This window comes from Salmo salar, chromosome ssa11, assembly GCF_905237065.1.
Source record: "Salmo salar chromosome ssa11, Ssal_v3.1, whole genome shotgun sequence".
NCBI lineage: Eukaryota > Metazoa > Chordata > Actinopteri > Salmoniformes > Salmonidae > Salmo > Salmo salar.
Window position 1 is genome coordinate 96,999,710 of NC_059452.1, and position 14,900 is coordinate 97,014,609.

Below are 14,900 nucleotides of genomic sequence, written 5' to 3' on the forward strand. Positions count from 1 at the left end.
AAAATGAATGGAGGAAAAAATATTGGAACCATTTCCCTGTTTGACTGCTAGGTTTTATGGGGGGCTCTATTTCGTGATGTGAGATAATTAACTTGTTCTCTGTAATATCGTATAGCTTTGGAATCGTGTCATTACGTATATCTTTGGAATTGTGCCATTACACATTTCAAGGGAAAAAGGCAGGTTTCTGGACTCATGTGCTGCGTTCAAAACAACTGGGAACTCGGGAAATCTCATACTTCCGATTTCAATCCATTCAAGACAACTGGGAACTTATTTTAAAAACAACTACGACTGAGAAATCTTTTTGAATGTTCATCCAACTCGGAATTCCAAGTCGGAAACTCTTATCATTCTAGAGCTCTGACTTTCCAACCTGAAGATCATCAGCGTCATGATTTGACCTTGTTTTTTTTTTTGAGTTTCCATTTGTCTTGAAAGCACCAATACCCTGACTTTTGGCGCTTTCAAGACAACTGGGAACTCTGAAAAATACGAAGTTGGGTCGAAAAGTCTGAGCTCTAGAAAGAGGCCTGAGTTCCCGGGTTGGAATTCTGAGTTGGATGACTGTTCAAAATATATTTCCAAGTTGGAGCTCGGTTTTTTCCCAGTTCCTAGTTGTCTTGAATGCACTGAAGTCAGAAGTCGGAGATTTCTGAGTTCCCAGTTGTTTTGAACGCGGCATTTGAGAACGGATTGAGTGACGATTAGCGTGACGCAGCATGACAACGTGAACGCGACTGGTCAACGGTCTGATGGGTGGGGCGTTACACGTTCGTCAATTCATTGCCTATAGGATTACTATCTCCTCCTTTCTTTAATATCTCTGGTTTGCGACATACTTCATTGTTTGAGAAGAAACTTACGTCCGTGAACGTGGCTTAGCGTTAGGCCAGAGCAAGGAGTTGGGTAGGCAAATACAAATTTGCCCTAGTTTCAAAAAAGTCTGTTTCGAATCAGTTGATTTTCACTAATAATAAAACAAGCTGACTTTACGCCTGGTGTAACCGATGTGAAATGGCTAGTTAGTTAGCGGTGGTGCGCGCTAATAGCGTTTCAATCGGTGACGTCACTCGCTCTGAGACTTGAAGTAGGGTTTCCCCTTGCGTTGCAAGGGCCGCGGCTTTTGTGGCGCGATGGGGTGTCAGTTGTTGATGCGTGCAAGGGTCCCTGGTTCGAGCCCAGGTTGGGGTGAAGAGAGGGACGGAACCTACACTGTTACACTGGCATGTCATGAAGCTAGCAAGATATAAAATATTGACACATTGTAAAGATAATGAAACACCGATGTAGCAAGTAAACAGAGTAAAAACAGTCGGCACTGATTTGAGTTACCGTCTTCCAGAATACGGCATTCTGAGAGGATGTTTTAGTGCCTCTATGGCAATTCAGAAAGCTTATTGAATACCTTGATGAATGTGTTTGTTTTTATGCCCTTGTTTTCTTTCTGCTTGCATTTTGTAACTTCTGTAATTCATGGCTCATTTGTAAAATATACCTTGGACTCTATGACTGATAAAAATAAAGGTTAAATTAAAATAAATAACAATGTCTTCGAGCAGGAAAGAAAATCGAACCCAGTCATAAGTCAGTGGTATAGACTGACGGAGCATTGATTTGAAGACATGGCGAACGACAAGGTTAGTGCCATAAATTGGGAAGTTAAAATCTGAGCTTTTATTCGCAGTTGTAGCACTTGTTTATTAACGTTATTTACCTTCAGGTCTGTTCAATGTAGATAAAGCTAGCAAAACCACGGTCACGTTATGTTTTTGCGGAAGAGCTGTCACGCTAGCCTACTAGCTAGCTAATGTTAGCAAACTAAACATTACATTCGTATCAGCAACCTGATTTACTGGTCCATTAGGCGTCTGCTGCCGTTACGATGCTGGGTATGATGTCTGTAAGAACTAAGAATAGAAACACGATACTCATAAGACACATTTATGGCCTTTAGAATTCCCATGAGCTGTCAAAGTTGTGCCGTGTACACTAGTCTAGAGTAATCAATAGTCGATCAAGAAAGTAAAACAGTAACGTAAACCACATTAACAAGCATTAGTATCGCCGAATAATGGATTTCGTTTACAATATAGGTAATGTGACAGTAACAATTAGAAGATTTGGATGGAGTATTTTTGGGCGGTTCTGCTGCACTAGGTGAGACAAACTAGAATAGTCCCAGTAAGCAAAATGACGTTGAAACGACGCTGGGTTTATAAGCGCCGATGTCGACTCTGCCGCTCGACCATGCTTTTGGGGGCACAGTCGATAGCGCGCTGGACTTCGGGCTAGAAGGTCGAGGGTTCGAGACCTGCTCCCTGCCTGTTTCATTACAATAGGTATTTTCCAGACGTCGAAGTTAGGTTGAATGTAAGGCGAAAATACGTATTTTCTGGAAGTTGAAATAGGTATTTTACAGATGTTGAAAATACATATTTTTCCAGACGTGAATTCAGGTTCAATTTCAGTTTGAATGAAAGTTGAAAATACCTAATTCATAGACGTCTATGTTTGGACCAAATTCAGACCAGACCAAATCTGAACCAAACATGGACGTCCATCGCAAGAGGCTACTGAGGGGAGGGACGGCTCCTAATAATGGCTGTAATGGTGCAAATGGAATGGCATCAAACACCAGGAAACCATGTATTTGAAATAACTCCCGATTCTGCTCTAGCCATTACCACGAGCCCGTCCTCCCAAATGAAGGTGCTACCAACCTTCTGTGAAGTCTATGTTTGGGCCAAATTAAGATTGGTCCAGACCGAACAAAATTTTTACCAAACATAAACGTCAAGGCCCGTCTGGAATGCACCAAAGAAAGACGCTGGCGTTGGTCCGTGCTTACTGGGGTGTAGTCTACAATGGAATTTTATGAATGCCCACCTATGTGGTAGGCTTACGGTTTGTAAAACAGGCAGTTGCATTGGCTTTATTAGTCCTGATTTCTGTTACTAATCAATTTCGCTATTTCAATTCGGCATATCAGCAACCCAGTTAACTTTATCAGGAGTTAAGCAGAGCCTATTTGCAAAAATAATCAATGTGTTTACACAGCGGAAATTCAGATTCTCAAGTTCAGTTTATCAAAAATATACGGATGCGAACTTTAAACCACTGATCATGACAATTTAGCCCACGGGGTGAATCTCCTGGAGAGCAGTTGTGAGTATCCTGATTGTCCATTTTACTTTGACCTGGCCCATTTTTAGGATATGTTGTTTAACATGGCAGTGCATTTGTTTATTTGATTGGACGCCATTTAGGTTAGGCTATTTGATCGGAGAAACCTGCATGATGTGAAAAGTCTGTCGCATTACATTGTCATACATTTTATCTCCATCATGTATGCTACAGAAAAGACCGCATTATTTCTACCATAGGCTGTATATGCGACATGATTTATGTAAAAAAAAATTGACGGAACGTTGGACAGCCGCAGCGATGCGCATCTCCAACCGTGGCCTGGAAATAGACAAGCAAAATATTTTGCGCCTTTGACAAAGTGGGCACGTTTTATCACAGGGTAGTGTCAGCGCCCACCTAAAAAGCCCATATGCCACTGGTTGACAGAAATTGTTGTAATTGTTTCTCGGCAGAAATATGAGAGGTTTTATGTTGTTGCAGGTGAGTGTTGGTCAGTTTAGCACAGAAAATGCCGCCCTGGTTAATCGCATAATCCTGCCTAATGGGCGAGCGGGCTGGCCCTACTTTCTTGTTTTGAGGCTCACATTTTGGTCCTAATAATTACTGCATTCTGTTTTATTCTCTTAATATTGTCATTGTAGATTTTTTTTCTTTCAGTTATCAGTAGCCACCCAGGATATGACCAACCACGCCTATTTATAGAAGATGCAATATATTAACTGAAATCCTGTTTGATATGTATCGTAATTGACCTTTGACATGTATTACAACAGGACCCCTTGAGACCACTGAAGGACCTGGCAGAGCTCAAGGACCAGCTAGAGGACATTCAGCGGCGTGTGGAGAAGGAAGTACAGGCTGGGATCCCACAGGTCAGATGTCTGACACACACACAGGCCTCTGGCTGCTTTGACGCAAACATGACCTCATACAACCCCTCACTTTTCTGTAGGTGTTATAGAGCAGGTCTGTATATGTGCAGATAAGAGTACATGTTTTCCATACATCTTGTCAAACTGTCAGATGGGCTTAGAAGAAAATCATACCTGTTTCAAACATGAGGGTGACTTTTTGTTGTTCCAGGGTGGCAGTGTGCTGGCCTCTCCTTTCCTTAAGGGCTTCTTGGCAGGATATATTGTGTCTAGGCTGCGATCCTCTGCGGTTTTGGGCGTGATCCTTGGGACTTGCACAGGTATCTTTGCAGCTCAAAATTTTGGCGTGCCCAACATTGAGCAAACCCTGAAAGACTTTTTCAACACTCTAAAAGGACCCGGCAAATAGCAGCCCTGGTTCTGGGGGAGAAGATGGATCACTGAACCAATAAACCTGCCCCCTAAAAAAGATCCATTGAACTACTCCACTCCACAGCCTTCAGTTTTAGATCGCACAATGGTACTGAATTCAGAAAAATTATGTTTGTGTGGAGAAATTTAGAAAAAAACAATATGGTTGCTTGAATTATGCATCACGTCTTTACAATCATCTCTTGCAATGTGTGCAATACTCCTCAGGGGCTTATATATATTTTAATATTAACTGGAAAGATAATGTTCTTATTTTATGCAATGGGGATTTTACTGATGGAAGTGGGTGCTTTATAGGGGGAGATTTTCTTTGCCTCAGGACAGCTTTCTATTTGGTCTTGCTTGTAGATTAACCATCCAACCTTGTTATACCCAAATGATATTTACAACATACTGTAGTACCCATATGTTAAACATGACCATGAGAATATTATGTTAATATCTTAATATCTACAAATCTGTCCCTAGCAAGTTCTCTGCCTATGTTTTGACTTGTAGGTCAATGTAAACCCATATTGACCTGCTCCTAGTAGACCAGTCTTTTTTTGTCTGGTTGATAGTTCTTTACACTGAGTACATCACAATGCAGTCTATATAATGGTGCACAGTGACCTCTACAGGGGAACTATCGACCTACAGTTTGCATCCATATTGGTCAGGTGGTCCTGGCAGGAGTTCCTGTGATTTAGCAAAGTAAATCCATATACCAACTGATATAACCCTGGACATCTGGCTCAAGCATTGCAATTCTATTAATGTTCAGTACTGCCTTCTCAGCCAGAACAAACTACATGGGAGAAGTTTCTGATTTACCACAATACTTGTTTACTAGGCCCAATCTTGAGCCATGCACTATTAGGTTAATGATATTGTCCTCAGTGGGTTGTAGTCTCCTAGCTCAGGTGGGGGTTTCAAACCTAGCTTCTAGGACCCCCAGCCATTCCATGTATTTTAAATATTCCACAGCTAGCACGCCTGGTTCAACTAATCATCAAGCCATTGAATAGGTGAATCAGAATCAGGTGTGCTATTTCAGAGTAACAACTAAACTTTAAAAATGCCAGAGGAGAGATTTGAAAACCACTGCCATTGTTACCAGACTGACAGATGTTGGCGAGCCTAATAGAATGAGATGCTCACAGTTATTAATGTTCTCAGCACTAACATGCAATCTATATGGGTTTAATCTCACAGTGAAATGAGAAATCACCAATAGCAGATCATTTATAATTGGTTTTCCATACATGAGGTATGCTATGTCAGTGATGTTTGTTCTTGTTGTGACAAAATGTAGCTGTGCATTTTCTTTTGCTTTGGTTTGTACACTTGAAATGGTATGAAACTTCAATTATATGGCAGCCCTTTAAATAAAGTGTTTCATTTCAGTGGCATTTATTTTGACTTTATTTTATTAGCTAGAATGACAGTTACACCTTGGTTGGCCTAATCTGTTTTATGGTTAGCAGTGAGCAGCAGTTAGTACCCCTGGCCTTATTATATCAAAATCCTAGATTAATTAAATAGACCCATAAAGAAAATACAACAAAGAGAACTTGTTAGTTTCCAAATCCACGTGCTGGATTATCTAGAATGTCCACAGAATCAGGGCATTCTGAAAGGAAGTGCTTAAATGTAGATATGATGTCTAGTGGGACAATTTTACTGGTCCTCACAGCTCACGGGTTTTTACTCATCTGTAAATAAAGAAATGTACATTACCAACAGAATAGCCAGATAGTTCCTTACAGCATACAAATGTAGTCAGACGATACTTGAAGGTCAACGACTAATTGCTTCCTATTTTATTGGAAAATTACATGCCTCAAGGGTACTTACCACTCAGCATCACATCAGGTATGGCCATCACATGATTGAGTGCTGCAAAAGGTAGTAAAAATGGATGTGAATTAGGGCTGTCAAACTATTATAAGAGTTAATCGCTGGATTTGCTGTGATTAATCGCAAATTCATAATTTGCTTACATTTTTTTTAATACAAAAAGCATTACAAGAATATTGACATCTTGATTTTGTTCTAAATAATGGTAAACAAAATCTAACCTCAATGTAACTTGTTTTGACATCGCACTGTTTTTAGCTGAATAGATTATGTATTTTGGATGTTTTCAGTGTATTTTCAATGCTTTCAGACTGCGAATTATTGCATAAAATAAATAGTGCCCTAAAATTACAAAAAGTTAATTTGAGTTAACGGATTAACTCTGACAGCCCTAGTATGAATACTTCATAATCTAAGAGCATTAATCACAATGGATTAATTCACACAAAAAAATCGTTAATATCTATCTTCTCTGAAGAAAGGGAAACAGACTAGTCAGGTCCAAGGAAAATTCCTGATTCATAAGGGAACTTCAGGTTGGAATTGTTTGGTTTCATTTAAGTATTTCTGACTGGCTGACTTGATCAGCATCATCAGTTGTTCGTGGAAGATTTTCTTGAACACAAAGGGGAACTAAAATATCTTGTCTCTGATGCAACTAAACCTGAAAATAATGCACTTGTTCAAGAAATCAAATGGTTAGTTGGAACTTCTAGGGTCAGTTTTTTTTAGACACAGATTAAGATAACACCTGGACTTAAAAAAACTATTCCTATGGATGATTCTCGATTGAGCATGCTTTTTAAGGATAAGGCTTAATCTTTGTCCGGGAAACTAGTCCTTAAAGTAGAAAAGAGTGAAGTGGGTCTAGTGTTTATGGGACCCAACATCTGAGTAGAATTTTTTTTTTAAACGAATATCCATCTATATTCAACTTCAAAATGAATAATCAACTTCAAACAGGATCTTACCGGATGTGGTGCCGCACCTAGCAGGCCCACTGGTTACGGTGCCAGAGAGCTGCTTCCCACTGGCATCCACACACCAGCAAAGGGGTGTGGTGTCCAAGCACTGCTGGAGCAGGTAGTTGCCCTGCTCATCACACTGGGGTCGGAAGGATGGAATACTCGCTGGCTTCAACCCTGTTGACTCCAGCTGACACTGGGTGGCAGAACCTGGTGTGGATGAAAGATACCTACATGTTATGTGATGAGAGAGGAAGTGAGATAAAGAGGGGGCGGGGGAGCTTTGAAAGGGGGGTTTACTGGCATGACAGTTGAAATGTCAATGAATAACATTTCATACCTTCCTTTGGCCCTTGGGTAGATGTCCCCTGAAAAAGGAAGCCGAAAGACAGAACTGAGAATAAAGACATATTCAAGAGACTGCTAAGCATCCTAATCATGGTTTAACATGTCATTTCTATAGCTGAAGACTGACCTCATCAGCAGACTCATCGATCAGCAATGGCATGGTGTTCATGGGCACATGCAGCTTCATGGGGACAGCAGCTGTAGACAGAAAGAGAGAAACTTTCTTATAAATTTACTAAGTTTAGCCTACATAAGATACAGTATCATTTTGAGTGGTAGTTCACTCATTTCCCGTTCAAAAGGCTCCAAATAAAGGGTGTAGCTCTGATAGCCATTAGCTAACACTAGAACTCTACAGGACCAGGTCCTGAGGGGAGCATATCGTCTCACCAGCGTGCCCTTGACTCAGCTCCTTCTTCAGGGAGTGGCTCTCTTCCTGCAGGTCTTTAATGTCGTTCTTCTGGCCCAGGACAAAGTAGGCCGTCAGAGCCTGACCAGCAATGAGCAGGCAGGCCAACAGGGTGAAACCAGCTATCTTGAAAGCCCTCTTGTTGGACCCTCTGTGAGGAGACAGAATATAGAAATTGAGAACATGATGGATACTTTATTGCTTTGTTATAAGTCTGATGGATGGGACTTTTCGTATAATTCCGCTATTACAGTAATCAATATACATGTGTATGTGGCAACAACAACAAATATTTGAATCAATTACTAGACCATACTAAATCATGCCTTCTTTATGACGTCAATTATTTTCACAACAAAATTATGACGTCAGGGGTTGCTGGGCAGACACCCTTTTTAAGTTTTAAGGAATTTATCTAGATTCTAGATCACATTAAAACAAAGATAAAATCTATCAGCGTATATATACACAATTTATGTAATCACAGATTAAAACTAATACTGCTCAACAATTTGTATATCTAGATAGGCGTTTGGCCAGCTTTGTACTGATGATCATGCTTTTTAGTTTGGCAAAAAAAAAAGTACATTTTTGTCAGTTTGATCATTGCTTCCTTTCCCCTGGGAATATATATATATATATATATATATATATATATTTTTTTACATAAAACGACTTATTTGAAATTACCCTGTAAATGTTAGAAAATGATAATAAAGACATTGACAAGAGAAAAGGTATGTAATATTCCTTACTCTGCTGTAGTTCCTACATGAATTGCGGTTTGCTCGCTGGAAGCTCCGATGAGGGGCTGTCTCTGTGACTCAGACATCCTGTAGCAGTCTCTCTGTTACAACCTTTTAAAGGGGGTTTCAATCTGAAATGGCTCACCCAAAACAAACACAATTTATAACCTGTCCGAGGAGAAGCGAAATTGAGATTGGTCAAATTCAAGGAAAGTCCCTGACACATAAAATAAACTCAGGTTGGACAGTTTGGTTTCATTAAATGATTTCTGATTGGCTGACTTGATCAGCGTCAGCAGTTGTTGATGGCATATTTTATTTAACACACAGAGGAACTACAATATCTTAAGCGTCTGCAGCAGTTCAACCAGAGAGGAAGAGGCGAAGCGAAGCATAACTGGGCCCAAATTCTGTCTTCTCTAGCAGGTGGCATTTTTTTTATTTATTCGCTCACCAAGCGAGTCGTTTTTGCTGGAGGTCAATAGGAGTTTCGAATTTGATTAACAAAAAAAGTAATTGCTTATTAGCTACGTATGTCTTATTTGATCAAATATGCATTTTCGTAATGTTCAGGTTGTCACGAGTGTACTGATATAAGCAGGACACGTGACATCCCAGCCACGTTGAGAAAAACACTTTATATCGGAGTTGTGCCTGTCCACACGCGTATTTTCCCTCTCATTAACTATAATTCATTGTTAGAGCTGCCACTTAAGTATCTGTTCAATATAATGGATAACCTGTTACTAAACTGTAAACAATATACTTGTTAAAGAGATCAAATGGTTAGTTGGAACTTCTAGGACAGGATTCCCAGAGAGATTAATGCTGGCCTAAAAAACTATTTAAATTAAGATTCTCCATTGGACATGATTTTTAAGGATTAGGCTTAATCTGTGTCCGGGAAACCAGCCCCTAGAGAAAAGAGAAGTAGGTTTTGTGTTTATGGGACCCAACATTTGAGTATAATACAATCCCTCAATGTGTACTGTTTAGGTATGGATTTACTATTCTTGTCTGGTTTAGAGGTATATTTGTTGTGCACATATTGCTGTATTTAATGTGTCTATTGTTTTTACTATGTACTGCAAAATGAATTGCACCTCAGGGATAATAAAATCTTCTCTAATAAGGGGAATTTGTCAGAGAAAATCTGATGGGCATTTACCTGGCTGACAATGGTATTCCCCTAGTAGTGTCACGTTTAGAAATCTCCCAAAGATAATTTACTTTAAAACATGCAAAACATGAACCACACTTAATTATTTGGAACCAATGATTTGTACATTTGTCACGGGTGTCCTAGGGTTTAGACCGAAACGCAGCGGGAAAATGTATACTCATCTTTTATTAACGGACAAAGAAGGAAAACCAAAACAAACACGACGACAAAGAACAGGCCGGTAAGGCACAAAGCTATACACAGCAACAATCTCCCACAAAATCCCATGACAAAACACATACCTATTTATAGGACCTTCAATCAGAGGCAACGATAGACAGCTGCCTTCAACTGAAGACCCCAACACCAATTAACTAAACATAGAAATACAAACAACTATACTGAACATAGAACTAAACTAACATAGAACAATAACCAAAACCCTGGACTAATAAATCAAATACCCCTCTACCTAAATACATAGCCCGAACCACATAAAACAAACACCCCCTGCCACGTCCTGACCAAACTACAATAACAAATAACCCCTTTTACTGGTCAGGACGTGACAACATTGGACGAAAGGTCAAAAAGGTGGCCAATGAAGGGTAATAGCCCAAATGAGTTTACACTACAAAGCAGTTACAAAGGTCGCGTTCCCCTGCTCAGATGATGCATGCATCAACTAATGATTGCGTGCCACATCGACTGACAGATTGCTATAAGATGTTGTTAGCCGGTATGTAAAATACCAAATCCAGGCGTTGTAAGATCTGGCATGCATCAGCAACGCCTAGGCAGAGGAACGTGAAAAAGATCTGTGATTGGTCAAAAGACACATTTGTTGAAAAAAGTCAGAATTGGGCTGCCTGTGTAAACTCAGGGGTGGCAGGTAGCCTAGCGCAGAGTTTGCCAAACTCTGTCCTGGGGCCCCCACTGGGTGCACGTTTTGTTTTTCACGACAACAGTAGTAGGCCTAATTACCAACAATGATGAGACCGCCTAAAGGGAGGAGGTGGGGGCCCTGACAGAGTGGTGCCAGGAAAATAACCTCTCCCTCAAAGTCAACAAAACAAAGGAGCTGATTGCGGACCTCAGGACACAGCAGAGTGAGCACGCACCCATCCACATCGACGGGACCGCAGTGGAGAAGGTGCAAAGCTTCAAGTTCTTTGGCGTACACATCACTGACAATTTGAAATGGTCCACCCACACAGACAGTGTGGTAAAGAAGGTGCAACAGTGCCTCTTCAACCTCAGGAGGCTGAAGAAATTTGGCTTGTCCCCTAAGACCCTCACAAACTTTTACAGATGCACAATTGAGTGCATCCTGTCAGACTGTATCACCGCCGGGTACGTCAACTGCACCACCCACAACCTCAGGGATCTCCAGAGGGTGGTCCGGTCTGCCCAACGCATCACCGGGGGCACACTGCCTGCCCTCCAGGACACCTAAGGCACCCGATGTCACAGGAAGGCCAAAAAGATCATCAAGGACATCAACCACCCGGGCCATGGCCTGTTCACTATCTAGTCACCAGCTACCATCTAGAAGGCAAGGGCAGTACAGGCACATCAAAGCTGGGACCGAGAGACTGAAAATCAGCTTCTAGCTCAAGGCTATCAGACTGCCATCACTAGCCATCACTAGCCGGCTACCACCCGGTTACTCAACCCTGCACCTTAGAGGCTGCTGCGTTATATACACAGACATGAAATCACTGGTCACTTTAATAATGTTTCTGTTTTACTCATTTCATATGTATATACTGTATTTTAGTCAATGCCATGCCGACATGGCTCGTCCTAATATTTATACATTTCTTAATTCCATCCTTTTACTTTTAGATGTGGTGTATTGTTGTGAATTGTTAGATACTACTGAGCTAGTAACACAAGCATTTCGCTACACCTCCAGTAACATCTGCTAAATATGTGTATGGGGGGGTGGCGCACCCCAGGACAGTGTTTAAGAGCATTGGGGGTTAAGGGGTTGGGTTAAATGCGGAAGACATTTTGGTTGAATGCATTCAGTTGTACAAAAATGACTAGGTATAGACATCCAGGTTCTCCCAGACTGATTACGTGCATGTAGTACAAGCAGAAATGTTTGTTACTACAAAATGTTGACTACTTTATCAGCCTATAATATTCCATTTTGTTCTCATTCAAATAATTATCTATAAAATCATTTGTTAGTTTAATTTAAAAGGGTTGGATTGTAGTATTGAAGGCCATTTTGAGTGGTCCAACAAAAATCGACTTCCGGCAGTGTGGATGAACAGGAATAAAGCAAAGCATTGGCAAAACAACGCAGTAGCTCAGCGAGACTGATGGAAAATAATGGACCAGTCCAGACGTTTTTTTTATTTCACCATCAAATCATTTCTGGGTAAAAATGAAGTACCTTACTGTCCCCCCCCCCCCCAACAATTGACTTGCTAGGACTGTCTGGGAGTGGTTCGAATGGAGAGGGGAAAACTGAAAACTAGCCTTTAGTGGCAGAGAGGTTTGGAACTCATTGCTCTATTAACAAATGTATCGCCTAGTGATGTCCCCAGTCAGGCCAAAACCCCATCACACCAAAACAGGCTGAAATGTAAAAAAAAGAAAAGCTCATACACTAAAAGAGTATTACCATAATTTCCACAATATTATTCCAACCTATGTGGAAATAAAAATACACTATCGGTCAAAAGTTTTAGAACACCTACTCATTCAAGTTTTTCTTTATTTTTGTACTATTTTATACATTGTAGAATAATAGTGAAGACATCAAAACTATGCAATAACACATATGTAATCATGTAGTACCCAAAAACGTGTTAAACAAATCAAAATATTTTATTGTGTGCTTTCTTAAAACTTAATTTGTGGAATTTCTTTCCTTCTTAATGCGTTTGAGTCAATCAGTTGTGTTGTGACAAGGTAGGGGGGACATGAAGATCAGTCAATATAGAACATTTCAAGAACTTTGAATGTTTCTTTAAGTGCAGTCACAAAAACCATCAAGCGCTATGATGAAACCGGCTCTCACGAGGACCGCCACAGGAATGGAAGTCCCTGAGTTACCTCTGCTGCAGAGGATATGTTAATTATAGTTACCAGCCTCAGAAATTGCAGCCCATCCTCCTGGGTGGCGCAGTGGTCTAAGGCACTGCATCGCAGTGCTAGCTGTGCCACCAGAGATTCTGGGTTCGAGCCCAGGCTCTGTCGCAGCCGGCCATGACCAGGAGGCCCATGGGGCGGCGCACAATTGGCCCAGCGTCATCCGGGTTGGGGAGGGTTTGGCCGGCAGGGATATCCTTGTCTCATCGCGCACTAGCGACTCCTGTGTCGGGCCGGGCGCAGTGCACGCTGACCAGGTCGCCAGGTGTACGGTGTTTCCTCCGACACATTGGTGCGGCTGGCTTCTGGGTTGGATGTGCATTGTGTCAACAAGCAGTGCGGCTTGGTTGGGTTGTGTTTCGGAGGACGCATGGCTCTCGACCTTTGCCTCTCCCGAGTCCGTACGGGAGTTGCAGTGATGAGACAAGACTGTAACTACTACCAATTGGATACCACGAAATTGGGGATAAAAAAGGAGGTAAAATAATAATAAAAATAAAAAAGAAATTGCAGCCTAAATTCAACAGAGTTCAAGTAACAGACACATCTCAACATCAACTGTTCAGAGGAGACTATGTCAATCAGGCCTTCATGGTTGAATTGCTGCAAAGAAACCACTACAAAAGGACACCAATAAGAAGAGACTTGCTTGGGCCAAGAAACATGAGCAATGGACCGGTGGAAATGTGTCCTTTGGTCTGGAGTCCAAATTTGAGATTTTGGTTCGAACCGCTGTGTGAGACGCAGTGTGGGTGAACGTATGATCTCCACATTTGTACTTCCCACCGTAAAGCATGTAGGAGGAGGTGTGATTGAGTGGGGGTGCTTTGCTGGTGACACTGTCAGGGATTTATTTAGAATTCAAGGCACACTTAACCAGCATGGCTGCCACAGCATTCTGCAGCGATATGCCATCCCATCTGGTTTGGGCTTAGAGGGACTATCATTTGTTTTTCTATTGGACAATGACCCAACACACCTACATCTGTGTAAGGGCTATTTGAACAAGAAGGAGAGTGATGGAGTGCTGCATCAGATGACCTGGCCTTCACAATCCCCCGACCTCAACCAAATTGACATGGTTTGGGATGAGTCAACCACAGAGTGAAGGAAAAGCAGCCAACAAGTGCTCAGCATATGCGGGATCTCTTTCAAGACTGTTGGGAAAGCATTCCAGGTGAAGCTGGTTGAGAGAAGGCCAAGAGTGTGCAAAACTGACATCAAGGCAAAGGGTGGCTGTTTAAAGAATCTCAAATATAAATCTACTACATTACTACATGATTCCATATGTGTTGTTTCATAGTATTGATGTCTTCACTATTATTCTACAATGTAGAAAATTGTAAAAAATAAAGAAAAACCTTTGAATGAGTAGGTGTTCTAAAACTTTTGAACAGTTGTTAAAATACTTTGTGAATTTCACCAGGTTCATATATTAATATACAGTCGTGGCCAAAAGTTTTGAGAATGACACAAACATTAATTTTCACAAAGTCTGCTGCCTCAGTTTGTATGATGGCAATTTGCATATACTCCAGAATGTTATGAAGAGTGATCAGATGAATTGCAATTAATTGCAAAGTCCATCTTCGCCATGCAAATTAACTGAATCCCCCAAAAACATTCCACTGCATTTCAGCCCTGCCACAAAAGGACCAGCTGACATCATGTCAGTGATTCTCTTGTTAACACAGGTGTGTGTTGACGAGGACAAGGCTGGAGATCACTCTGTCATGCTGATTGAGTTTGAATAACAGACTAGAAGCTTCAAAAGGAGGGTGGTGCATGGGATCATTGTTCTTCCTCTGTCAACTATGGTTACCTGCAAGGAAACACATGCCGTCATCATTGCTTTGCACAAAAAGGGCT

General features: G+C 41.2%; 2 protein-coding genes across 3 annotated transcripts; one reads left to right on the forward strand and one right to left on the reverse strand.

Annotated features, from left to right (window-relative positions):
- The first annotated feature begins 796 nt into the window (after positions 1-796).
- Positions 797-5,845, forward strand: LOC106563731 (SLC35A4 upstream open reading frame protein). Of its 2 annotated transcripts, XM_014129558.2 has the most exons (4): positions 797-909; positions 1,563-1,640; positions 3,924-4,022; positions 4,234-5,845. In XM_014129558.2, exons 2-4 carry the CDS (start codon positions 1,626-1,628, stop codon positions 4,429-4,431), a joined length of 312 nt encoding a protein of 103 aa, XP_013985033.2. In that variant the 5' UTR covers positions 797-909; positions 1,563-1,625; the 3' UTR covers positions 4,432-5,845. The 2 variants fall into 2 exon arrangements, with proteins under 2 accessions (XP_013985033.2, XP_013985034.2); XM_014129559.2 differs by lacking the exon at positions 797-909 and having other exon boundaries at positions 1,155-1,640.
- LOC106563730 (uncharacterized) lies at positions 5,841-9,077 on the reverse strand. The gene is made up of 7 exons (XM_014129556.2): positions 8,771-9,077; positions 7,997-8,166; positions 7,734-7,804; positions 7,599-7,626; positions 7,265-7,468; positions 6,291-6,332; positions 5,841-6,148 (listed from the first exon to the last, which is right to left on the reverse strand). The coding sequence occupies exons 1-7, from the start codon at positions 8,845-8,847 to the stop codon at positions 6,141-6,143; spliced, it is 600 nt and encodes a 199-aa protein (XP_013985031.2). The 5' UTR covers positions 8,848-9,077; the 3' UTR covers positions 5,841-6,140.
- Between the last annotated feature and the right edge of the window lie 5,823 nt (positions 9,078-14,900).